Here is a 26517-nt window from a genome sequence, read left to right as displayed (position 1 = left end):
GGTGATCATTTTGCAATACATGCAAATATTATATTATTATGTTGTACACCTGAAAACTAATATAATGGTGTATGTCAATTATACCTCCTCAATAAAAAAAAAAATAAAACAAAACAGTGGCAATTATACTACCTTACATACTTTTTAAATATTTAAACCTCGTAATTACAAAAAAAACAATAATTTGTAAAATCCAGTTTAAGAAGTGAAGATGACAGCCAACATTTGTGTAGTCCAGAGAAAGCTATGAATTCACTGCTTCTCAAACTCCCAACCTTGCATATTTCCCACTCGCCGTGCAATCTCCAACTAAGAAAATGAAATTAAATGAGAGTGGTTATTGGAATTACTTCATTTGTTAACTATTGCAGGTGTTTGCTTGAAGTGAATCCTGTCACCCCCGATTCCCTAAAGACGGTTCAAAGACTTTCCAAGAGCACAAGTACAAGTTAGAGGCATCTTCTTCTGACGGTGGCCACACCAGCACCTCCACCACAACCAACTCACCGTGCTTCCTGAGGAAGGGTCCTCTTCTAAGAGCCTGATGGGTACCAACTCACTGCCTCCTCACGACAACCCTGTGAGGCACTGTGATGGACACACTCTAAAGGTGACCCCAGGATCCCCATCTTGTGTTCAGACCTTTGTGTCACGACCCCACCCACACCTTTGAGTGAGTGGTGGGTGGGGCCTGGGACTTGCTTTTACTCACTAGAATACAGCAGAGGGGACATGATAACATGTGTGTGATTATAGTGCCTGGCTTGCTGGACCCTCTCTCCCCCTGGATGGGTGTGAGAAAGCAAGTGGCCTTTGGTCACCAGCCAAGGAGAAAATGAGTCCCTTGGTCCTACGACCACAAGGTCGCTAACACCTTCGGTGAGCTTGGGAGTGGATCCTCCCCCAGTCAAGTCTCAGATGAGACCTCAGCCCTGCCAGACCCTTTGACTTCAGTCTTGCTGAGGACCTGGCTGAGCTGTGCCTGGATCCCTGACCCACAGAAACGGCAGACAATAAGTATGTGTTGTTTCAAGGCACTGTGTGTGTAGTAGCGTTGCTCTTCGGCAATAACTAATACAGTGGTGTGGATATCTGCATCCTTGCTTTACAGGGGGAAGGTTAAATAAACAGTCTGCATTCATGGAGCGAGTAAGAGGCAAGATGAAAAACCAGAAAGTCTGGAGCCTGGAAGATCAGCGTTAACCACTGTGCATTACTGCCTCTGCGGACATTTCATAGCCCACCCGTCTCACTCCCTCTTCTGAGAGTGGGGACCCCCGTCCTGAAGCCACGGGCCCCGCTAGGGCACCAAACCCAATCCCTTGCAGCCCTGGTGCCAAGGCTGTGGCATGGCATTGGTGCCCGCACAAAGGGGACAGCAGAGCAGGGGTAACGGGCCACGACGTCCCTCCCACGGCCCTGGCAACTGGAAAGGAGCAAAGCTTGGTCGCACCCCAAAGGCTCCGACTGCCAGGTGGATTCTTAAACGCTGCGCCACCAGGAAGCCCTACAGCTCAGGTTTCTTAACACCTATTGTTAAGGACAGTATCAAGAAAGAGGCTTTTAATATTCTGGGTGGAGTTAAAATGGGCCATGAAAGAAATGACTGAATGAAAATGAACGTAAAGAATCTTTTTTTTTCAAGCAATGTGAAGACATTTAAAAAAATTCAGTGTAAGAGCCACGCTCTGGAAAGCCTCTTAATAAAAAGAAGAATTCAAAGATAAAGAATCTAAGACTTTCTGAGGAAAACTGAGGTTGAAGTTGCACTTTTAGGATCATAGATATATAAAATTAAGCAAACTGGAAATTAATTTTATGCCAAAGACAATCCCATCCTCATCCTCTTGGTAACACGGAACATTGATTATCCACCAGCTCTTACCTTCAAGAATCAGGAGTCAAACTTTTTTTTTTTTTCCGGTACGCGGGCCTCTCACTGCTGTGGCCTCTCCCGTTGCGGAGCACAGGCTCCAGACGCGCAGGCTCAGCGGCCATGGCTCACGGGCCCAGCCGCTTCACCGCATGTGGGATCTTCCCGGACCGGGGCACGAACCCGCCTCCCCTGCATCGGCAGGCGGACTCTCAACCACTGCGCCACCAGGGAAGCCCAGGAGTCAAACTTTAATACATAGCTCCCCCAAATTCCAAATTTTAAATGCTTTATTTAAAAATTTGTACCCCGGAGTGGTGCATAATACTGGTAAGGAGTAATATTGAGACTCAAATGGCAACACGGGACTAAGACAGAAGACAGGGCCCTCTCATGAGGGACAGATGATTGTGGCTGGTGCACAGAGGCAGGAAGGGAAAGACTCTGAGGTCCTTCTGGACACTTGTAACCTCAGTGAGGCAACAGGTCCTGCAATACTGTGACAGTTTTGTTTTTGGGACCCAGGAAGATCACGATGTCATGTATTTCTGAATTAAGACTTGCAATTTAAAAACAAGTGAACAGAATACTTTCACAGTAAAATGAACGACATGGGAGAATTCCTGGTTGAGAAAGGATTACGCCACTGAGGGAAAGCACAGACCTGTTTATGTGGTGTATTTACACTCACACAAATCACACTGACATCAGGCTAACAATTTTAAAGTGGATGCCAATGATGCATCTGTTCTAACACGCACTTAGTACTTAGTGTTTGATGATGGCGGTGTTAACACATGAGACCTTTATTACATAAGCACGGCATGAGATGGACCTTTGAGTTTTTCAAACATCAGGTTACATCCCCTTAGTCAGTCATGAAATCAATTCAGCAGGTTAAACCAGGAATATTTTTAACAAAACAGAGTAGGATATAAAATATAAGAGCATATAGAAAGCATTATTTCATGAAATTTTTGTTTACGGTTCCTCTTGTGTATTTAATTTTTATCATTCTCATACCAAGTCTATGAGATAGTGTTATCATCACCCACATCTTACAGGTAAGAACAGAGACAAACAAAGGGCAACATGAACAAAGCCACCGGAGCTGGGATCTGGCCCTAGACAATCCGACAAACTCCTGTGGCCTCCACCTGTAAAGCTGTGGTAACAGCGAATTCACGTCCTCCCAGCCCGTCACTGCCCCAGTCCCCCCGAAGATGAGCGGCACCGGCTCTAGAAGACGGATCTATTTCCAGTCCTACGCACTCCACCACACCTCTGCAACTGTGCTCTTAGTAAAAGCTGCTCCACGAAGCTGAAATCAAACAAGCGCGAAATAAATAAAAGATACATACAAGCATATCTGAAAGAGAACATATTTATTTACATTATTCTTTTCCTTTTTGAAAGTCCTACACTTTTAAATAATAAAAATCTCTGGGAAATGGGATAGTTTTAAATGAAGATATTTTAACAAAGAGGATTTTCACAATATGATTTTTACTTACATGAATTCTCAGAAGTTTTAAATAGTTCTTTTCAAATTGCACAACATAACTAAAAGCTCTTTAGACCTTGCACCTTTCTCAAAAACTTTTAGTTTAGGGAATTATGCTTAGAATCAGAATCTTGCAGTTCAGATACTGACAGGTAAGGATCTTGTTAACATACTTATAAATACAAACCTGCTTCATAAATGATCCATGTTTTGGCTGCAAGCTGAACCTATCTGACATGTTTTGATGGTAAGCAAAGATATTTTTTAGACATCTTAAATTGCTTTGATTAAGACTTTCTGGAAGTTTTCTGCATCAGTCACGTGACTGCTTTCCGGTTCCTGCGTATGTATTCTGAGCACACACTAGATTCACGAGGACGGATTTACCTCCAGTTTAGCCAACTCTGAAAGAGACAGCCGGGGATTCAGAACTTTCCTGGGGCAGACGCTGGCGCGTGTTCCCCTTGTCCAGTCATATTTCAGATGCTTAACTTTCCTCGGCCACTGCGTGTGCAAATCCCTTACTCTGAAAAGACGTTACTATCCATAAAATGACTTTCAACAGTAACAAAGGACTGACATCCTTTCACGTCACACTGACAGATTTCAAATATTTATTTGTGAAACTGTACGAGAGGATAGATTTTCCTAATATTTTAAGCATGAGTTCCTCTGAAGGGCTGGTATAACATCCATTAAAAAACAGCAAAGATTAACTTGCACCACGATCAAGCTACAGTTCACCATGAAAAACGTATACGGTTCTGTCTGGCGTCTCCGTAAGAACAGCCGAGGCCCGTCCTGAACATCACGCCGCAGCAATGGAGGCGTCGTCCACGAGTCTGCCCTGGGGCTGCCGAGTGGAAAACAGAACGGGTTTACGAAATGCTAATGGCAACAGTAGCGCTATGAACTGAAGAGGTTTTGAAGTTCTTGGAACTGTTTCACGAAAACAGAATAGACGTGTGCAAGTATCCAAACAAAACGTGTTGCTTTCCTCCTTTCCCCCCCCCACCCTCTTTCTTCACGTGAGCCTGGGGATGGTGACCGCACAGCCTCCAGGCTGCCCACGCCCTCTGTCCCCAGTGGCAGACATCACCAGCCGATCACACCCACCCGCGGAATCTACCTCGTCACTGCTTTTCTCTTAACCTGGTGTTCCGGCAGCTACCACCAATCTATCAATGGTACCGCGTGTGAAAGGGAACCTGGCCACCATTCCTGCTCAAGCGGTAAAGCTTTATCCTCTCTCTCCCTTGCTCAGCCTGGGTCCCGAGCTTTACGCAGGCCACAAACCTGAGCTAACAGCAAGCTCTTTGGGATTCAAGGTTTCCCAATCTCCTGTTTGAGAAAAAGTGATTCACAATGAACTCTAGGGTGTTAACAACGAAGACTGCAAGGATTGAAGCAGCAGATAAAAGCAAAATTTCCCTTTCTCCAAGTTCAGTGATTGAAAAAATTTAAAACATCACATCAGAAGAAGAAAAACTAAGAGTGATTAAAAGGTATCATGACTGTTTTTAGGTGTAAAATTTCTGACAGGTCAGCAACACCCCAGAGAGTCATGGAGTAGCTAAAAGAATGAAATTCTTGCAAATGACTACTTTACGGATGTACGTTAGCAGACCTTTGTGGGAAAAGCATGAGAGACGGTGTTTGGGACATGAACTAGATTAGCATTACAACCTCAGCACCACAAGCCCACTGCTGTGTTTCAAGCAGCTGATTCCTGTGGGTTCCCTGGAGCAGTGAAGGGGGCGCTCCTGCTCTGATCTGTTGCTGGGCAGCTTTATGTACGTATGTGAGCATGTGTGCATGTGTGTGTGAGTTAGGCATCTGAATGGGATGAAGGGAAGAATAGGTTGCTGGTCTTTCATACTTCGTGTAATTTTTAGGACTCATGGAGGACGTTTAGGTTTTTTTGTTTTGTTTTGTTTTTTGCGGTACATGGGCCTCTCACCGCTGTGGCCTCTCCCGTTGCGGAGCACAGGCTCCGGACGTGCAGGCTCAGCAGCCACGGCTCATGGGCCCAGCCGCTCTGTGGCATGTGGGATCCTCCCGGACCGGGGCACGAACCCGTGTCCCCTGCATCGGCAGGTGGACTCTCAACCACTGCGCCACCAAGGAAGCCCATGGGTGTTTAGTTTTAGAAACAGAATAAATGGCTCCACCAGGTCAAATCCTTACCAAACACAGCCTTACAAACAGGGACAGAGAACAATAAATCTGTTTTCTTATCATGCAATAAGAAAACAAATCTATTTTGCGAAGGAAGAAAAATATGGATCCAAGCTTGTTCTAGGGCAGGACAGTCCAACAAAACTCTCCGTGAGGATGGAAACACTCCACATCAGTGCTGCTAGCTGTATGCCTACTGAGCACTTGAGATGTGGCTAGTGCAACTGGTAACTAAACGTTAAATTAAGTTTTAATTAATTTTAATCTCAATAGGCACATGTGCTCGTGGCTACCATATTGGAATAGCACAGGTGTAAAGTTTAATAAAGGTATGACGGGATGTAAAATTTTAGTCAGTGATCATTCATGAAGTGGAAAAAGGGTCATCCTCATTCACTGCCCTTAGTGTGACAGGTAAAACAATTTTAATTATTGAGTTTTCCCAGATGAGAAAGGAGCTGGCTCTGAATAATCCAGTCAATGTTTTTAGCAGCAGTCAAGTTACTAGAAGATGTTTCTTAAATTTAGAGAAAAGAGCATGGCAGTTAGAAAAGGGTGTGCTGATTAGGTTAAAACTTATGAATGTTTATTTTTCTGGAACCTTTCCTTATGGACTTAAAACACCACCACCCAGAAGAGGTTTACTGTGAAAGAAAATCAGAAGACGGAACTAGATTTATCTAGGATTAGTTTGGGTGCTCTGAGCACTTCAGGGAAAGGAATGAAAGGGATTAATTGATGGGAACAAAATGCTGGTTCGCCAACATGATCAACTCTCACACCTCAAACAAGCTCTGTTTGTTCGGCTAGAATAGGATGAGGTCTGTACATCGATAAAATACTTTCACGCTGATGAAAGCCATACTTCTAAGTTTAGGAAGAGCAAACTTCAGAGGGTCAAACAGCTAAAAGGACGTCAGAGAGCACCCATCCCACCGCCGCTCCCCAACCCGGTCATGACTTCTCCCCTGCAGGGTAACCTCAGACATGACAGTGAGGAACAGCAAGGGAAATGGCTTTAGAGCGTGATGAGGTGGAAATGTTAAAAAAAGCCGCTGTTGTGTGCAGGCGGGCGGTATATGGGAAATCTCTGTACCTTCCTCTCAATTTTGCTGTGAACCTGAAACTGCTCTAAAAAAAATAAAGTCTTAAAAGAACAAAAAGGCCACTGTTTAAACACAGGAGATCCAAAATTATGAGATTTAAAAAATAATAATTTAAAAGTATGGTATAAAAGGGAACCCTTTTGCACTCTTGGTGGGAATGTAAATTGATACAGCCACTATGGAGAACAGTATGGAGGTTCCTTAAAAAACTAAAAATAGAACTACCATATGATCCAGCAATCCCACTACTGGGCATATACCCTGAGAAAACCATAATTCAAAAACAGTCAGGTACCACAATATTCATTGCAGCTCTATTTGCAATAGCCAGGACATGGAAGCCACCTAAGTGTCCATCAACAGATGAATGGATAAAGAAGATGTGACACATATATACAATGGAATATTACTCAGCCGTAAAAAGGAATGAAATTGAGTTATTTGTAATGAGGTGGATGGACCTAGAGTCTGTCATACAGAGTGAAGTAAGTCAGAAAGAGAAAAACAAATACTGTATGCTAACACATATATAGGGAATCTAAAAATAATAATAATAATGGTTCTGAAGAACCTAGGGGAAGGACAGGAATAAAGACGCAGACATAGAGAATGGACCTGAGGACACAGGGAGGGGGAAGGGTAAGCTGGGACCAAGTGAGAGAGTGGCATGGACATATATACACTACCAAATGTAAAACAGATAGCTAGTGGGAAGCAGCCACATAGCACAGGGAGATCAGCTCGGTGCTTTGTGACCACCTAGAGGGGTGGGATAGGCAGGGTGGGAGGGAGACGCAAGAGGGAGGGGATATGCGGATATATGTATATGTATAGCTGATTCACTTTGTTGTAAAGCAGAAACTAACACACCATTGTAAAGCAATTATACTCCAATAAAGATGTTAAAAAAATAAAAATAAAAAAATAAAAGTATGGTATAGAATAGAAGCTTAGAGCGTTAATAAAAATGATTTTTTTTGCAGGTGCAAAAAAAAAAAAAACAACAAAACTGTGTAAGTCTGGAAAGGTAACAGGTGGGAAGATTACAACAGATACATGAACACAGGCTAACTTATAATTTACCAAATCCCAGATTATATAAACAGGGCTTCCCCAAAGCCTGACAGATACAAAAAAGGAAATTGTAACTTGTCATCCAAAAAGGGGGTATAAACTTAAAATAAAAAGAGAACACACAAGGGACTTCCCTGGTGGCACAGTGGTTAAGAACCCACCTGCCAATGCAGGGGACACGGGTTTGAACACTGGTCCAGGAAGATCCCACGTGCGCGGAGCAACTAAGCCCGTGCACCCCAACTACTGAGCCTGTACTCTAGAGCCTGCGAGCCACAACTACCGAGCCCGCGTGCCACAACAACTGAAGCCCACATGCCTAGAGCCCGTGCTTCACAACAAGAGAAGCCACTGCAATGAGAAGCCCGCACGCTGCAACGAAGAGTAGGCCCCACTGGCCACAACTAGAGAAAGCCCGCGCACAGCGGCGAAGACCCAACGCAGCCAAAAATAAATAAATTAATTTAAAAAAAAAGTGTGATACTCTATCAATTATTTAAAAAAAACACAACAACAACAAAAAAGAGAACACACAGGATTCATATATGTTCATGTATCTCTGGTTACCAAGGGAAACCAGAACTATCTGGAGAAACAGCCTTAATTTAGGCATCAAGAGTGGCTTAACCCGAGGCAAAGCGACCACAATCCTACAGGGTCCTTTACTGCAGGAACCTGGAAATGGTATCACTGTTAAAAAATCAAAACATTAAACCACAGTATAGTTTCTGACCAGTGATCATTTTCAGAAAAGACCCAAATCCAGTAGTATTACATAGTTAGAATCAGAAAAGTTCACGGGCTGTATTCAGAAAGTTAATCCATTTTGATTAAAAAATAGTTACAAATTAATTACAATTTTAAAACATACTTTTAAAAAGTAAACAAAAAATTAAAATAAAGAAATTAAAAAAAATAAATAGAAATATACTTTACTAAACACCAAAGAAAAACTATGTTTAAGGATGCCATAAAGATAAATCTTTACCCAAGGGGATAAAAATCTTTGTAATTAGATCTAAAAAAAATCTATAAAATAGAAATCTAAAAAAAAATCTATAAAATAATAACTTTATAGAAATGAATAGCAATATTGCCAAATTTATATAGATAGTAACAGTCAAAGCCCTATCCTGTTAGTCTCAAAATACTTAGTGAAGTTTACATGAAAAAACATCTTCTTTTGTTTGTTTTCAAGACAGTGAATTTAAAAAGCAGAAAATGTCTAAGCCTCACCTTTACAAAAATACTGGTGGGTATAAAACGCCTGAGCAGTTGATTTGTGAAGTTGGGAAACCTGAGCAAGTTGATGTTGAGAGATGGCAGCTGCTGGTACCCGGCCATCAGAGGGTAGAAATTATATAACATTTCCTGTTCGGTGCCAGGGAGGATACGTAATCGAATCTAAATCACAAAAGTTATAGAGAAAGATGATCAAATACAGATATCAAATACCCTTGCAACATCTATACGATGTTACCCATAGATTACTAGCAAATGATTGGACACCTAAATCTTTCTGGTGAAATATTCACACCCTCTCCTATCCCTTCCTCCAGACAGATACCAAAATATACAGCTGAATTAATGAGGTCAGGATCATGCAGGTAACAAACATAATAAAAACATGTGCATGATTTCTCAGTTTCTACCAACATCTAAAAGGCAACCTGTACCTGCTTAACAATGGGACCACAGAGTGGATCAGTATTTCCTGTGTCTTAGACCAGGCAGGCTTTACAGGCACAGGGCGCTATGGGATAACATGCAGAAAAGCATCTTTGTAAACATCATGTCAACACGAGACAAAAAGATTGTTTCCTGTGTTTTGTGTTAGGGACTCCACCTTTGAGGTAAGGTAAGTAACTTCAGGGGAAGAAAAGATGTTTGTACTTTAGGAAAGAACACCACCAACAGGTAAGATTTTTGCTATCTTACATTATCTAATTATTTTTAAGTCAATATGTGAAAGAGATCAAAACAATCAAGAAAAGCTTACTCATTTGCAAATGAGTACATATAGGGGCGTGTTGCGTCAGAGATAATACATGTGTGTGTGTAACCAACATATTACAGCTAATATTATATTTGGTATATACTATAAATTTAAATTACTGTACAGATTTACAGTATACTTCATGTGTAATTCTACTTTCGTTTAACAGCAAACACAGCACTCAGGACAGGCCCAGCCATGGCATGGCTGGTGAGTCAGGGTGGATGCTACTAGGTGTCATGACAAGTTTGTGCTCTAATTACATCCTTATTAATGAAAAGCACTTACTGACCACTGACGTGTGTCCCTGCTGCCACTCTTTTTTGTTTTGTTTTGTTTCTGTTTTTACTTTGGCTGCACTGCACAGCTTGCAGGACCTCAGTTCCCTGACCAGGGATTGAGCCCGGGCCCTGGCAGAAAGCCCAGAATCCTAACCACTAGGCCATCAGGGAGCTCCCCTCTGTGGCCACTTTGAAGAGGAGGACAGTATTCTCACTGCAGCGTGGTTTTGCCTGAGAGTGTATGTCCCACCCAAAAATCTGATGAACTTTTCTACCCCTGATTTGAATAGATGAATCAAAACATCGGAATCACTTACTTTTATGTATAGATACAAAATTGTGCCTACATGAAACAAAGATAAGTAAATTCTATGCAAGATCAAAATCTCTTAAAAACTGTACTGATAGTTCAGAAGGAAATTAAGCTTTGATCTGTGTAGCCATGCCTCAAGGCCTCAAATTAAAAGACACACACACACACAAACTCATTAGTAATAAAAGGGATATTTTTAAATTTTCAGGAATTCTATTGTAGTCCAAGAATTTGTGAACTCTTGTTTTATACGGAGAAAGAACCTATATGTATGATCTCAAAGCAAAAAGGGTTGCCCATTTAACCCAGTTCTATAGCAAGTTGTAATTAACCTTCAAAAGTGACTGAAGATTCACCACTATCAAAACAACAGGGACCACAGTCAGCCTTATCAATTCATTTGTACACGAAATGTACAGCTTTCCACTTCCTGGCCATACTTTTGTGTCTTCATAAACAACCCAAAGAGATATGACCTGTACCTGTTTAAGACCTGAGAACATGAAGGCATCACTGGGCTCCACAGAAATCTCCACATCTTGAACTAAGTCAGTCTTATTCTGGAGGTGATACTTGACGGGTAACGACTCTCTAACACGCCCAAATGATGGCAGATCTGCAGAGAAACATGACACATTACTCTTGGTTTAAAAAAAAAAAAAAGCTCACCATTTATGGGTTCTTTTTGTAAATAAATCTCACTCTATAGACATGGGATTATTTAAATTAAAGATAGCACTGCACTCTTGCTAAATAAGAATATTCTCTGATTGGACAATAGCCACAGGGTGACGATAAAACAGACTAAGAAGAATCGGTCTCCTTCTACAATTGATTTGACTTAGATAGGGGTCTTGGCTACCAAGAGCTGAATTATATTTTAGGAATATTTTTTTATATCTACAAAAGATTTCCCTAAATATCAATAAAGGCTCAAGATGGAATGACAGACATTATGTGCCCCTTGATGGGAACTGTGATGTATTCTTGCCAAAAACTTTAACCTGAATGTGATCAAGCCAACAGATCTAACTACCAATTTATAGGGACAGAGAAACACTTAAAAAAATGATACAACGCCATCAGCAAATCCAGGCTGTAGGCACTGAGTTTCGTTAACAAATGAACGCCAAGGAAGCGAGAGAGGAGGTGGAGGTGGCAGAGGAGGTGATGAAGAGGTGGCGGTGGAGCGGGGGAGAGGGAGTCTACCTGCCCATAGGTTTCAAAAGTCTAGACATCCATGAACGGCAACGCAGGGACCTTCAAACACACTAAAGAACATTCAGAGTCGACTAGGGAAATTTCAATACTGGAATTTGATCATATTACAAAATTATTGCTAAGTTTTAATGTTATGATAATGGTATTGTGATCATGTTTAGAAAAATAGCCATTAATGTTAAAGATGCATACTGAAATCTTTATAGATGACATAATATCTGGGATTTGCTTCAAAATAATGAGGGTAGGAGTGTGGAGAGGTATAGATAAAACAAGACTGGTCACAATCTACTTTTATAAATGGTGGGCATTTTTCATAATAGAAAGTTAAAAAAATCTTAGAAGCTAAAATAAATATTCTTACTGGATTTTTTTTGATCAAATAAAATGTGAGTGCCGTTACCTGCGTTCACATGGAGAGGGATATTTTCCACAATCACGTGTGGCAGAGTGATGACAGTGCTGATGACAGGGATGTCGTCCATGGCTGAAGTCCTACAGCAGAAAAAGGTACCTTTTAAATCCACATTTCATGTGAGAAGTTAATAAATCAAAACCAGGGAACACGTATATTCACCAACTAATTACGAAGGAAATATAAATTATCCCTTTTCTAAAAGTTCATTAATGGAAGGAGTTTTGTGAAGAGCTTTTACAATCCCATTTTTGTTTTGAGGATTTCCGATTAACAAATGTTATAACTCAAGGCTGCTGTTTGGTCCCAGTGATGAAGTAAGGAGTTGCGTCAGAACGTAAGTCAACTGCACCACGAGCACACCATTTAACATAGTGTTTTGGTAGCAAAATGTTCTCAACGTCGGCAGCAGTGCGGTGCTTTACATTATGACACGAACACCTTCTCACACCAAGGACCATCTCCAGATGAGCACCAGACCACTGGACATGCCCTGCTAAAACTGCACTGTGGGTGCACAGGAGAAACGGAAGACTAAAAATATTTTACTATCAGTAGACACAGTGGCATTCCAATATTACTGAGATAAAGTGAGTTACATTATGAGACTGTCAGATATTTTTCCCTGTAGTACAGTCAGGGTGGGGACTACAGGGGCAGCAGGCATCTATCTGACTGCTGAGGACAATCCGTGGGAAGAGCACGTATGTAGAGGGGGAACAGCTGACACGATTACAATAGTGCAAACCACTGACAGGCAAAAACACCCAACCTCTCACCATTAAGAAATACATGTCTTTTTTTTTTTTTTCTTTGCGGTACGCGGGCCTCTCACTGTTGTGGCCTCTCCCGTTGTGGAGCACAGGCTCCGGACGCGCAGGCTCAGCGGCCATGGCTCACGGGCCCAGCCGCTCCGCGGCATGTGGGATCTTCCCGGACCGGGGCACGAACCCGCGTCCCCTGCATCGGCAGGCGGACTCTCAACCACTGCGCCACTAGGGAAGCCCCAAGAAATACCTGTCTTTATAGTAACACAGCAGAGTAATTAAGCAGCACCTTCAAAATGCTGTTTTAATTCCTATAAACATGTGAATTAAACTAAACATCAATATGGTAAATTCAAGGGGGGCAGAGAAAGACAAGTTAATTTTTTAAAAATAAAATTACCTATTTTTCCTTTCTCATTTTTAGTATCTTAATTACGGTTTCAAGACTTATAAAATAATTGAGCCATGCCAAGAAAATAACACATGAAATACCATGCATCTACCTCCTGGCCTAAGAGAACATAAGAACGTAGCTGAATCTTCCCGTGTACCCCTTCCCACTTGCATCCCCCAACCTCCACTCTAGAAGTAACTACTGGCCTGAATTTGGCTTCTATCTATCATTCCTATGTATTTCTTTATGCTTTTCCAAATTATATGTATAGCCCTAAGAAACATATGTTTTACGTGTTTTCTAATACTATATATAGGCAATTTGTTCATATTCTGCAGTTGCTTTGTGTCATTTAGTATTAATAGGCTGATAGGTGTAGCGCTGGTTCCCTCATTTTCACTGGTATATAATATTCCATTGTACGAATGTGCCACAATTTATCCAATTTCCTGTTGGTGGACATTTATTTTCTAACGTTTTACTATCATAAATAGTGCCTCTATGAACATTCTCAGACATGTCCCCTTTGTGTATGTTTGAATCTCTTCTAGGACTGCAGGGTATAGCCATCAGCTTTACCTGGTACTGCCAAATATATTTCCAGAGCAATTGTTCTAATTTATACTCCTCCTCTTGACAAACTTTGCACTGTTTAACCCTTTCATTTTTTCAGAGTAGTGTGAGTACAGCTGAATCTCAGGTAATTTATAAGGCTGACCTTCTCCCCCTGTGTTTACTGGCCATCCAGCTTCTTCTGATCACTGTACTACCTACTCAAGTATTTTTCTCAACTCTCAGTTAAGAGACTTGTGTTTTTCTTATGATCTGAAGAAGTTCTTGATCTGAATTCGAATCCTTTGTCAGTTTTAGATGTTGCAGATAGCTTCCCCCCATTTGTATTTTGTCTTTTCACTTTCTCCATGGTGTTTTCTAATGAACTGAGAAACAATTTTGAGAAATCAAATTTATCCATTTTAGTGGCTTGTACTTTTAGGGTCTTATTTAAAGAAATTCTTTCCTATGCCAAAGTCATAAAATGATTCTCTTATTTTTCTACTAAAAGTAATAAAGTTTTGCTTTTTACAATTAAACTTTAATAAACCTGGAATTTTCATATACAGTATTCAGTGGTACAGCAGATATCCCATTTTTTCCCAAGTCAATACCCAACTCTTTACCACCAATTATAAAGCAGTTCCTCCTTCCCCTACTGATCTATAATGCTACCTCTGTGAAATGTAATTTCCATGTGTGGATCTGTGGAACTATGTCTAGACTCTCTCCTCTGTTCCACTGGTTTATTTACATCTCCCCGAGCCAATACCGTAGTGACGACTACTTATAATAAGTCTTAGAATCTGGAAGAGCAAGTATCCTTGCCTAGTTGTACTTCTTCTGGAATATTTTGACTATTACTGCCTTTTTGCCTTTCCATACAAATTTTAGGATCAAGAGTGTCAAGTTGCACAAAAACAAAAACAAAACAAGCTGTTGAGATCCTGAAGGACACTGCATTGAATCTACAGAACAATTTACAATATTAAATCTTATCCAAACCCTATCAGAGATTATTTTGTATCTCTCTCATTTATTTAGGTCTTCCTTTAATGCTTTAAATTTCTATAATTTTCTCCATAAAGGTAATGCACATCTTCTACTAGATGTATTCCTATGTATCTTACCATTTTGTTATGTAAATGACACCTATTTAAAAAAATATTTTCCCTAGAGGTTTATTACTGATATACAGAAATCCAGCTGATTTTTGTATGTTGATGTTATATCCAGCAACCTTGCTGAGACTCTTTATAATTCCAATAATTTGTTGATCCCCTTGGGTTTTCTATGCAAACAATCCTATTGACTGTAAATAAGGGCAGTTTCTCCTAATGTTTTTAGTGGCTGGTTCTATCATCAGAATTAATTTGGCTAAAATTGCATCTGTAATAGTTCACAAATTGTAACAAAACACAAACGAAAGTTTATCCTTTTGAATCTTTGTGTTTTTGACAAAAGGTCAATGACAGCATGTGACTTCTAGTTCGTTCTCCAGGCTGACAGAAGCTCTCAACTGTTAAATGACAATGACAAGGACTTCCCTGGTGGCGCAGTGGTTAAGAATCCACCTGCCAATGCAGGGGACATGGGTTCGAGCCCTGATCCGGGAAGGTCCCACATGCCGCGGAGCAACTAAGCCCGTGCGCCACAACTACTGAGCCTGTGCTCTAGAGCCCGCGAGCCACAACTACTGACCCCGCGTGCCGCAACTACTGAAGCCAGCGTGCCTAGAGCCCGTGCTCCGCGACAAGAGAAGCCACCGCAATGAGAAACCCGGGCACCACAACGAAGAGTAGCCCCTGCTCGCCGCAACTAGAGAAAGTCCACGTGCAGCAACGAAGACCCAACGCAGCCAAAACTAAATATAAATAAATACATTTATTAAAAATAAATAAATGAATAAATAAATGACAATGACACATAATAAAGGCATTAGAATAACACAAATAATGAAGAAAGGTAGGGCTGATACAATTTTACCTCTTCCAGGAGATAATATAATGCCCAGTTGCTACTCCACCTTCAACATTTCCAACAGATGGGCAACGAAGACAAAAGCATTCACTGGCACTCTCTGCAGTCCGTAAGACAACTACAAGAAAGAGACTTCATAATCCTCATGCAGTGATTTCATCTATAAAAAGCGAGCTTTACATCCAAGTAGTACAACAAAAAAGAATACTTTATCAATTATACATTATTTATAGAGACTTGGAAACTAAGGCTCTGAGATGTTAAATGACTTTTTCAACGAGACAGGTAAACAGGGCAAATAAAATGACTCACTTAAACAGAGCAAATAAAATGACTCACTTATATTTGGTCTTAAGAATACATCATGATTTTTTCCCCTCACAATATCTGCCCTTATAATCTAGTTGAGCACAATTTTGCTTGGGTTAACATTCAAGGTAATTTTTATTCCCTCTAACAGCTCTAGAAATATACAAAAGCCCAAAGTACCCTGAACCAGAAAGGTAATATCGCCTCTATAAACTGTTTTTAGTTGGATAATTTAGAAAACTTATCGTCTGCCTTTCTGTATTTTCCAAAGTTTCTTTGGTAAACATCTTTTCCCATTTCAAATTATAAACAGTAAACATCAATTAACAATTATAAAAAACAATCTATAAAAAATCCAAATATGAAAAAACCCTTTATCTTCAATTACATTTTTCAGTCACTTTCTTACAGTACCAAGAATCTGATTTTTAAAAAAATAAGGTATACTCAAGCAAATTGTAAATGATGCTAATTCTAACTTAATTCTAACTGTACCTGCTTTTTGTGAGTATAAGTCTCAAATTCCCTTCCTTAGCAAAAAGCTAACTCTAACAGCTAACACCACCAGCCTACACACGCACACACACTACTGTCTTCTGCTAGTTAAGGGGGATGATCCACATTCTCACCGTTGTCCACCTGGGACTCCAGCTGGTCCACGGGCGTCATGGAAGGAGCAAGCTGCAGCTCACTGGAGATGATGGTGAGGGCCCAGGGGGAGGCACTCAACAGGTCCGTCATCAGCAGGAAGGGGATGTCGGCATAAACCCTTTCCAGGTGCTCAAACTGTCACGGATGGAGACAAAGGTCTGTCAGGAAGTAAGTTAACCCATTTTCTTTTTTCTGTTAATTTCTACAACCTAAATGATTTCCAGTATGCGTCACAGGAACGTACCTTTGTAGAAACAAATTTAACTGCAACGTCAAATGGAAAGACGGTTTCTATTGTTACAGTTTCATCCTGCAAGGAAATGTAAAGGGCACGATCAACGGCTTTTCTAAATCTTAACAAGTGAAGTTTTAAAAACAGAAGGCATACAAAACACAGTCGATTACTGATCCATAAATAATTCCAATTTAAAAATTAAGAAGCTAGGATCTTTCCCTTAGGTAGTATTTGTAAGAATCTATGTAGAGAGCAGACTAATAGTTCTAATTATCTACGGTTTTGTAACAGTTCACACTGCATAGTGCTTTCTCATACATTATTTATCTCAGGATCTAGCAACAGTGGGCAGGGCAGGCACTGTCACCATTTTACAGAAGAAGAACCAGAAGTTAAAGAAGATTAAGTGATTGGCCTTAAGCCACAAAGCTAGTGGTGCAAAGCCTAGAATCTGGGTCTTCTTTTTGTCTAAGTCCTTCACCTCACCTTGACTCAAGGCAACTAAAACAATGATAATGATAATAATAATAATGTAATATGACATAGCATTATAATCACTGCACACATATTATGAAATGCTCATAGTAACTCAAGGAAACAGACACCAGTATCACTGCCATTTTAAGATGAAGTGGTCACACAGCTAGTAGGTGACAAAGGCAGAAACTGAACCAAATCTGACCCTGCGGCCTGGACTCTTAACCATCCTGCTCCATCTCCTCTGCACAGGGCTGTTCAAAAAACAGTGGGCTTATAAAGCAGAAACTAACACACCACTGTAAGCAACTATACTCCAATAAAGATGTTAAAAAAAAAACCAACAAAAAAACAACAGTGGGCTTACTACATCTTTTTAAAAAACAACCCACACTGTTGGTGAGAAACCTTTAAAAGAGACCATGTTGGGTTAAAACTCAGGCTGTAAGGCCAAATAGATCTGGATTTTATTTCTGGCTGGATACGTACTTACTAGCCATGTAGAACTTGGACACAGTGATGTGACCTTGGGAAGGGTATATGGTCTCTTTAAGTCTCAGCTCATAGTCCTCACAAGGTTGTTATGATAATTAAATGAGATAGTGCACACAAAACACTCAGTGAAATGCCAACATCATTTTTATTATTATTACATGCTTCAAATTATTTCCTCTCTCAATTATTATCAAGCTATCCCACCCCTCTAGGTGGTCACAAAGCACCGAGCTGATCTCCCTGTGTTAGGCGGCTGCTTCCCACTAGCTACCTATTTTACATTTGGTAGTGTATATAAGTCCATGCCACTCTCTCACTTCGTCCGAGCTTACCCTTCCCCCTCCCGGGTAAAATAATTTTGAAAAATAATCATTACAGCCTTTTGCGAAGCTTCACAATACACACTAGCAAATTTAAATGCTGTGCTAAGTCCTGAAGTAAAAATATCTGTTGAACACCCTTTAACCCAGTATTTTCCAAACATATTTGACCAATTAATTCTTTTTTTGTGTAATATCTATTTCTATTCCTCAGAATTGGCATCCCTTACAAGCACATCTTGGTAATGGACTGGCTGATAGAAGAAGAAATACATTCTTCTCTACAACAGTGGCATGTACCTCGATGATCTCATGTCTTGAGCGCATTGCTTAAAGGTGTAGCAGCACGCTGGTTTTGCTCAAGTTCAGGATAGTTACGAGGTAGCAAACAATTATTTCAAAGTACATTCCAAGTCTACCATCAGCTTCATTATCAGAAGTAGAAACAACATCCAAGGCTTAGGACTTTAAATCTGCACAGAACTTTAACATTCTTATTTTATAGATGAGGAGACGGAGGTCAAAAGGAGTTACTTGGCTGACCTGAGTTCAGGATTTAGGAGGCAGTGCTGAGACTGGCACCCTTATCTCCTAGTTCACCAGCAGGCTCTTTTAATTACATCAGGCTGGTGAAATTCTTGACAGTGTATTATATGCCTTCCTCCCTCCCACTTGCGAAGTCCTCCTGAACTCTCTTAGGATGGTTTTATTTCCCAGTGACTTATAAAACAGCCTGCGGCCCAGCCCTGTGCAGTGACCAAACTACAGACCCCCAAATTCCTAGGTCTTCTCCTCTGCTGGAGTGAGGACCCCACTCCTAAGAAAAGGCTGCCAGGACTAAGAAGATACCAAGTATCATCATTTTCCATTAATAAAAGGGGATACAGGGCTTCCCTGGTGGCGCAGCGGTTGAGAGTCCACCTGCCAATGCAGGGGACACGGGTTCGTGCCCTGGTCCCACATGCCGTGGAGGGGCGGGGCCCGTGAGCCATGGCTGCTGAGTCTGTGCGTCCAGAGCCTGTGGACGTGAGAGGCCCGCGTACCGCAAAAAAAAAAAAAAAAAAAGGGATACAAGCATTATATACAATGTGGTTAAGTCTATATAAAAACACGTCCCCCTGCAATCTCTTGAAACAAAAAAGACCGATAAGAAGTACCTCAAGGAGTTAATAGCAGCTGCCTCGGAGTTGCTGGACCTGACAGCTTTCTTATTTCTTCCTCATCAATGTGCACTCACCAAAAAATGATGTTCATAAGAATCTTTTTTACTAACAGAAGAAATATTCCACAAAGGGAGACCTCCCTCCCACAAGGCCTTCTTCATATTAGCCAACTTACAGATTTTATCTAATGTGTGATTTTATAAAGAAGCAGATAGGTTTAGAGTCTCAAGACTTTTTTGCATGAGATCTCAAACCTTTTGGTTCTCTGTACAAAAAACCATATAGGCCAATTTTCTAATGTTTGAGCAATGAATACCATATCACATCATTTATAATAAACATAAATGATAAAAAAATCAACAGATGTTTCATTAAAACTTGTAATGGACTATAAGCACCTATGCTGTTTATTTTACAGGTTAACTAAGATAATACAAAATAGGAAACACTCCAAATATGGTATTTCTCGAAGTAGCTATGAAATAAATACCTTGTGACACTTGCAAACAATTTCTTTTTCTTCAATAGTTGTATTGATCAGGTAAGAAACATACACAAGAAACATTCTTGAGCCCACTGTTCCACAGCGAACATATAACATTTTTTCCAGCTGCAACAAAATAAAAGTATTTTAGTTTAATTAATATTACAGAGATTGCCTCCTGATATATATTCTAGGATAATGCTCCCACCTTTTAGAGTTTACTGTACCAACTGGCTAAATTCTTGAACATTTTTTATAGCTGTTCCTGTCGCACGCAGCATGAGTGGGATCATTACTACTCCGTCTTTTTTTTATTACCATTCTCAATTTCCCAAGAATTCTTTGTGTTTGGTTTGGAAATAAAAGTTGACCGAAAGGTTATTTAACTAAGCTACAAATTTCGTGTTATTTAGTTATTTTATCAGGCAATGAGTTCTCCATATTAGCATCATTTGTTCTAAAATCCCTTGTATAAAAACTGAAGACATTTTACACATTAAGTATGTGAAATGTGTACAAAATGTGCATTAGCTGAATCACTTTTTTAGTCTCGGGATATGCTGTTAAAGTGCTCTAAAACTAAAACTCACTACGTGTTTAACAATACAACCTAACCGATTTCCTCTCCAATCAGTTGGCCAAGTTCACCTGCTCCCCGGGATGTAGGTCTCCGACAGGAATGTCAGTGAGTAGAGCCGGGTAGGACTCATCACACGGTTCTGTTCCATGAAGAGTCACATGAGTTTTCTGAGTTAAATTGGCATCCTGTCCTAAAAGTATGAATGTTGGCGTTTTAAAATACAGGAAATCCAAACGTTATCTTGACAATTAATACTGCATAGAGAGCACTAGATCATAACCATTTTTTAAACAAACTTCCTGCAGTTGATATCACTGATGTTTATTTTATGTTGGATCAACATGTCTCAAATTTTAAAAAGGCAAGTTTACCGGGTTTTAAACCAGCAGTGAGCTTCACGTCTCTGATGGGGGTCTTCTCGTGCGATTGCACAGTCACAACCAAACAGTACATTTCGTTAGTCAGGGCAGGAGGATCATGTCGCAGATGGACAGAAATGTTTGGAACTCTGGAAATGATCCTTTGGGAAAAAATGTTAGCTAAGTCACTGATTTTTTAAAGAGACAAAGTATTCAAAGTATTCAAGAGAAGCGAGGTGACCTTCTCCCATCTGCCCACCAGGCCGACTCACATGGTGCTCGCCTGGATCACTATGCTGTCCCAGTGAAGCTCGCTGTCAGGGAGCCTGGGCCTTCTTTTGAAAGAACGGGCGGCCTGTAAGGCTTCCTGGGTGGAAGCGGCATCTCCTCCTCCTCCCTGCCAATTCAAGACCACGCATCTTCCTGCCTCGCTGCCCAGAACCAGATCCAAGGATGTGATCTAGAAGGAGGAGGTCCGTCAGAAACGCCATCTCACACGAGTTCATCACCATCCCCTCCCAACAAATTACAGGGAGGGCTGCTGGGCTACGGCGTTCCTCGGACCCACGACGTGACACAGGTCAGAACGCCTGCTGTGGGAGTCCGATCCCAGACCTTTCTCAGCTGTGACACTGGCTAGCTGTGTGTGGGGTTTCAACCTCTTCACCTCTAAACAAGGATAATAAGCTGACTCCCCAGCTCGGACACGACCGTGTGGTGCTGCTCTGTCAGTGCTCCGCGTGGGGCCTGAAGGAGCAGACACTGCAGTAGTGGCTGCTGAGTGACATCAATGAATGCTCTGCTAACCGTTAACATACTCACAAGCTAACTCCTAGTGGCCACATATTCTTCCCGACGACATCAACAGCATTAGCAAGGAAATTCTTTATTAACTGAATAAATGTCCTTTCCACTAAATCCATTAACAAATATACTCAAAATAGTATTATGAATTATGATTTACATCTGGTAGGCTTCCTTAGGTACCTTGTAAAAAATTACAACACGTCACGAGGGATTTAGCCAAAATCATGCAGAATTTTTTTTAATGAATAAGCAAAAACTCTGGATATTGGTTAATAATAAAATCAACAGATTCCCAGAAATTGTTATGAGAATATAGGGGGTACAGTCTTAAGTTTCTGTCTTAGAAATGGTCTCAAGTTCACGTTAGCCGACCATTCCCATTCCAGCCATGGGAAAGCAGCACTTCATGAGAGCTCACCTCATCCTAATCACTATTCCAGGAAATTTACATTAACTAACTGATTTAATTCTCACGAAACATCGAGAAGTAGGTAATGTTACTATCCCCACTTTATAGATGAAGAAACGGAGACACAAAGAGGTCAAGTAACTGCCCGGGGCCACAAGCAGGTAAGCCAGAGAGCTGGCGTTGAAAACCACATAGCTTGGCTCCAGAGTTTATGCTCAATAAAAATATGACTTTCATCACATATTTCTGAAAGGCATTTTAATTATCTACATTAAATGAATCCTTTGAAGTATATATCTTCATTTTTTCTTTAAAAATATGCAATCAGCAATGTTTAAAGGTCAAAATGATACAGCTCTTTAATGTGAATTATGTCATATTTTACAAAATATAATTACTACATTATAGTATATATATATATATACAATTTAAAATTCCTTAGCTGATTATGCAGCCATTAAAAATGAGGTTGGTTTCATGTACTAACAGGAAATGATGTCTAATATATCACTATCAAGAGAAAAAAGCCAACTACTGAATATTACGTATAACATATTCTCACTGAGGGGAAACCTACCAAAAGACCATAATGAATGGGTTCCCTTGGGAAGTCCAAGTGGAAGATTTTCATTTTTTACTTATAAACTTTTGTATTATTTTTATTATAATTTTTTCTGACATACACATTATTACTTTCATCACTTAAAATATTTTTTAAACACATTTCATAACTAACCTCAATTTTCTTTCCCACATCTTCAGTTTTTGCCACAAATTTAAATAAAAACTTCCTTGTTTTACCAGGAACTAAGCACATCTTTCCCTGAGTCAAATTTTCTAAAACGTCACTCGCTTTGGATGCTTCTTCGATTACACAGAACTGGTTGTATTCCTGAAAAAGAGGTGAGCAAGGGTCACGGTTTATGAACTCAAATGTCCTATGTTTTGCTAACAGTAAACACCGAATTACTTGGAGCTTGTTAAGGTTAACTGCACTGAAACTGAAGCATTATGAATTTTTTATTAATAAAAGAAAAAGTATTTTTATGCCAGATGGTAGCAGTTAAGCACTCACTGCTGCAACAAGATAAAGATGGTCCACACAGAAGCTGACCTCTGAAAACATTTATTTAGCCATCCCTTTCCTGGAGACAGAAACAAAGACTTATTCTTTGTTTTGCATTGGATGCTACTGTCTATCATCTTTTCTTAAAGAGCTTCCTTTTTACCTGGCTTCTGTGACACTATAATATCTCCTGTTTCTCACCCTCCTGTTTTTCCCTCAAAGGTCTTTTTTCCCTCTTGTTCCCCTAATTCAGAGGTTCCAAAAGTTTCAGTCCTTGGCTTTTGGTTCAGCTTTTCTCTTTATGCTTACTTCACTGCAAAGTCTATCTATGTCTACATATTCTGCACCTCTGTGCTAATATCTCCCACATAAAAACTTCTAATTCTGACCTATTCCTTAACTAAAAGCTTATATCCACAATTGTCTCAGGGATAATTCCACTATCACTTCAAGTTCAGCATGTCCAGAACGGAATGTCTAGCCACCTCCCCAGAAAAGGACACTCCTTACAGATGAATAAACAGAGACATCTTTCATATACATATCTAAGGGATCACCATTCTCATCCTTTCAATAAATACTGAGAACTTTCCAAGAGCCATCTTCTATCCCAGCAGGTGAATTATCTTCACAGAAGATTCTAATACAGTTAAGTTTTATACCTTCCTTCTAATTTTCATTTCTATTCCAGGCTTATGAAGCCTCGTACCCGCTACTTTTTTCCTTGTGATTTGCATCCTGAATTTCAAATAACATATATTCAGAACACAACTTTAAAAACAAATTGCTTTACATTTTATTTTAATATTTTTATTAGTTTAATTATAGATGTGGTCTTTGTTGCTAAAAGGGAAAAAAAGGAAGGAAAAGAAATGGAATAGTAGGCTATGATGTGAAAAGTAAAATGAGAGTGCCTTCCTTGACCCTCTCAATTCCAGATTTAGAATATTTCATAGTGAGTAAAAAAAAAAATTGTCTGTCCTCTCGGAGCTTACATTCTAGTAAGAAAAACAGGCCATTTACCAAATAATCACATGACAAGAGTGAAACCACAGCTGTGACAAGTACTATGAAGGGTTATGTGAGCCTGGCTAGGTCAATCAGTCATGTAGGTCAGGGGAGGTGTCCCTGAGGAAGTGAGGCTTTTAAGGGGATAAAACACGAGGAGGAACTAAGCAAATAAAAGAGGAGGGAAGACCAATCCAAGCATAAGAAAGAGCACATACAAACCTCCTGTCCTAATACTGTATGATCTTACTTATATGTGGAATCTATAACTTATAGAAACAGAACTCACAGAAACAGAGAGTAGAATGAGGATCGCCATATGCTGGGCGTTGGCAGAAATGGGAAGATGTTGGTCAAAGGGTATAAACTTCCAGTTATCAGACAAATAAGTTTTGGGGATCTATGTATGGCATGGGGACTACAGTTAGCAACACTGTAGTATTTACTTGCACGTTGCTAAAAGAGTAGATCCTAAGTGTTCTCACAAAGACAACAACAAAAAGGTGATTATGTCAGGTGAGGCATGTGTTAACTAACCTTGTTATGGTAGTCACTTTGCAAAATACGTGTATCAAATCATCATGTACACTTTAAACTTACACAATTTTATATGCCATATCGCAATAAAGCTGGAAAAATAAACAAACTGCTTTGGGCCTGCAAAAACCAAACAGCCCATCCTTCATCCATCCTATCCCCATTCTGTATCCTCTATATATACTCAGCAATCCAAACTTACCTATTTTTAAATGCCTGTTATTCCTTTATCTCCACTCCCATCACTAGCATCCTAATCCAAATCCTCATACTTTCATACCTGGGTTCATACAAAGAGCCTCTGGTTTCTAAAATCATTTCTTTCCCTCTATTTTGCTACTGGAATAAAGTTTCTTAAACATAAATTTCATGCTCTTGCTTTAAAATTCTCAAAATAATTAGAAGGAATCCTTGGGTAATGGTTTGAAGTTGAATAAAACATACTAATCTTCAAGTGACCCAGGTTCATTTAACCAATTCTATTACAGGGACATCGCTCAGTTCTTATGAGTCAAAAAAAAAACACAAAACTATTTAAACAGATAACATTCTTTCTTTACCACCATCCAGTAAATAAACAGATAGATAATGAATAAATGAATGAATAAATCAATCTTAAAAGACTTCTATTGATACTTCCCAGACTGACTCTGCTTAACTCTCCAGGCTCCTCTAAGCCACCCAGCCTGACTCCCACTCACCCCACCTATGATCCCTCTGCTCTCGTGAGGCTGCTGTCTTCACTTGCCCAAAAACACAGAACATTCACTCCTGTTTCCATTCAGAGTTTTCTCATTGCCAAACACGTCCTTTCCCTCTCATCTTTTTAAACCTATCTTAACTGCATCTTCAATTTTGAAACTTCCGCTCTCTTCTCCGGCACACCTGCCATAACAGTATTTCTAGCCCACACACATAATTTGGTTCTCAATACCCATTTAGGCAATCTGTGAGCCGGTCCTGGCCTTGCTCCCAAAATGCTTATATTTTAGTGGGGTTGACATATGCTAAACTTTTTCAGGGTCACCATGATGCTAAGAATATTGTAACTCTCAATAAATGCTTGCTGGTTAATGGCTCAATATACTTTCTGTGTGACCAGAAAATTAGAAGTGAGCTTATAACTGAAACAGAATGCAATCAAGCACTTGACTATATCACACTATAAAAGTGTTCAAATGTAGGAAATATAGTACGATCCCAATTCTGGAGAAAAAAGTTGCTTATATATGCATGCACATAAGATGTCTAGACTATTCAAGAAGTTAATTGTGACGCCCCCTAAGGAATGGAATTGGAGGAACACACATTTACTTTCTACTTTCTACCCATCTATTCCACTTTCATTTCTTTAACATCAAACATATAACAGTTTTATAATATAAAGCTAATACCAATGTTAGAATAAAACAAATGATTTTGAAAATTATATTCATTCTGAATATATCTTATTTGAAATTCAAGATACATATTACAAAACTTTTTGTCTATGTGTAGACAAAGTTCTTAGGTTTCCTAAGCAGGGAGTGAAAACAAAAATTAGAAAAGTGTAAAACTTGAATTGTGGATACAGAAGTTGAGAACTATAAATACAATTATTTTAAAATAGACTCTATCAAAATACATTTGTTAATATGAAACCATTAAGACCTAAAATTCACTAAGCACATTTTATCTCATTTAATGCAAGCTACAATAAGATACACACATGGTAAAAACACATTAAAAGGTACCATTACCTGATTATTAAAGCTGACACAGAGCTTAGAAAACCTAATGGGATGTGGACAATCAGCCTTCAGATAAATATCGAACTGCACGGGAACATCGACATGAAAACTTGGGGCGTGGAACCTGGCTTTGCATTGCACTAGAAATAAAACAAAAAGGGCTGAGTCAGACACCACCAGACACGCTAGACACACACACATTATTCTCTGATCCACATCTGCTCTTCAGAAAG

General features: G+C 39.9%; 1 protein-coding gene across 2 annotated transcripts in view; it reads right to left on the bottom strand.

The window, feature by feature from the left end:
• Nucleotides 1-2145: 2145 nt before the first annotated feature.
• TRAPPC11 (trafficking protein particle complex subunit 11) overlaps nucleotides 2146-26517 on the bottom strand; it is a 42458-nt gene continuing 18086 nt past the window's right edge. The window contains exons 18-31 of one of the 2 annotated variants that reach the window (XR_009530795.1): nucleotides 26294-26424; nucleotides 22680-22835; nucleotides 21000-21187; nucleotides 20740-20888; nucleotides 20437-20558; nucleotides 19795-19914; nucleotides 16859-16924; nucleotides 16593-16749; nucleotides 15661-15772; nucleotides 11950-12041; nucleotides 10808-10941; nucleotides 8972-9139; nucleotides 4122-4230; nucleotides 2146-3194 (exon numbers count right to left, since the gene is read on the bottom strand). Coding sequence is in view for 1 of the 2 variants with exons in the window: in XM_060085956.1 (XP_059941939.1) it covers nucleotides 4186-4230; nucleotides 8972-9139; nucleotides 10808-10941; nucleotides 11950-12041; nucleotides 15661-15772; nucleotides 16593-16749; nucleotides 16859-16924; nucleotides 19795-19914; nucleotides 20437-20558; nucleotides 20740-20888; nucleotides 21000-21187; nucleotides 22680-22835; nucleotides 26294-26424 (1640 nt within the window). In the remaining variant the exon portion in view is untranslated. Of the gene's footprint in view, nucleotides 3195-3274; nucleotides 4231-8971; nucleotides 9140-10807; nucleotides 10942-11949; nucleotides 12042-15660; nucleotides 15773-16592; nucleotides 16750-16858; nucleotides 16925-19794; nucleotides 19915-20436; nucleotides 20559-20739; nucleotides 20889-20999; nucleotides 21188-22679; nucleotides 22836-26293; nucleotides 26425-26517 lie in introns of those variants that run through there. The other variant, XM_060085956.1, reaches the window with a different exon arrangement.

The sequence above is a fragment of the Mesoplodon densirostris genome, chromosome 20 (genome assembly GCF_025265405.1).
Source record: "Mesoplodon densirostris isolate mMesDen1 chromosome 20, mMesDen1 primary haplotype, whole genome shotgun sequence".
Lineage (NCBI taxonomy): Eukaryota > Metazoa > Chordata > Mammalia > Artiodactyla > Ziphiidae > Mesoplodon > Mesoplodon densirostris.
Note: the sequence above shows the minus strand (reverse complement) of the source record. Positions and strands in the feature narration are given on the sequence as shown.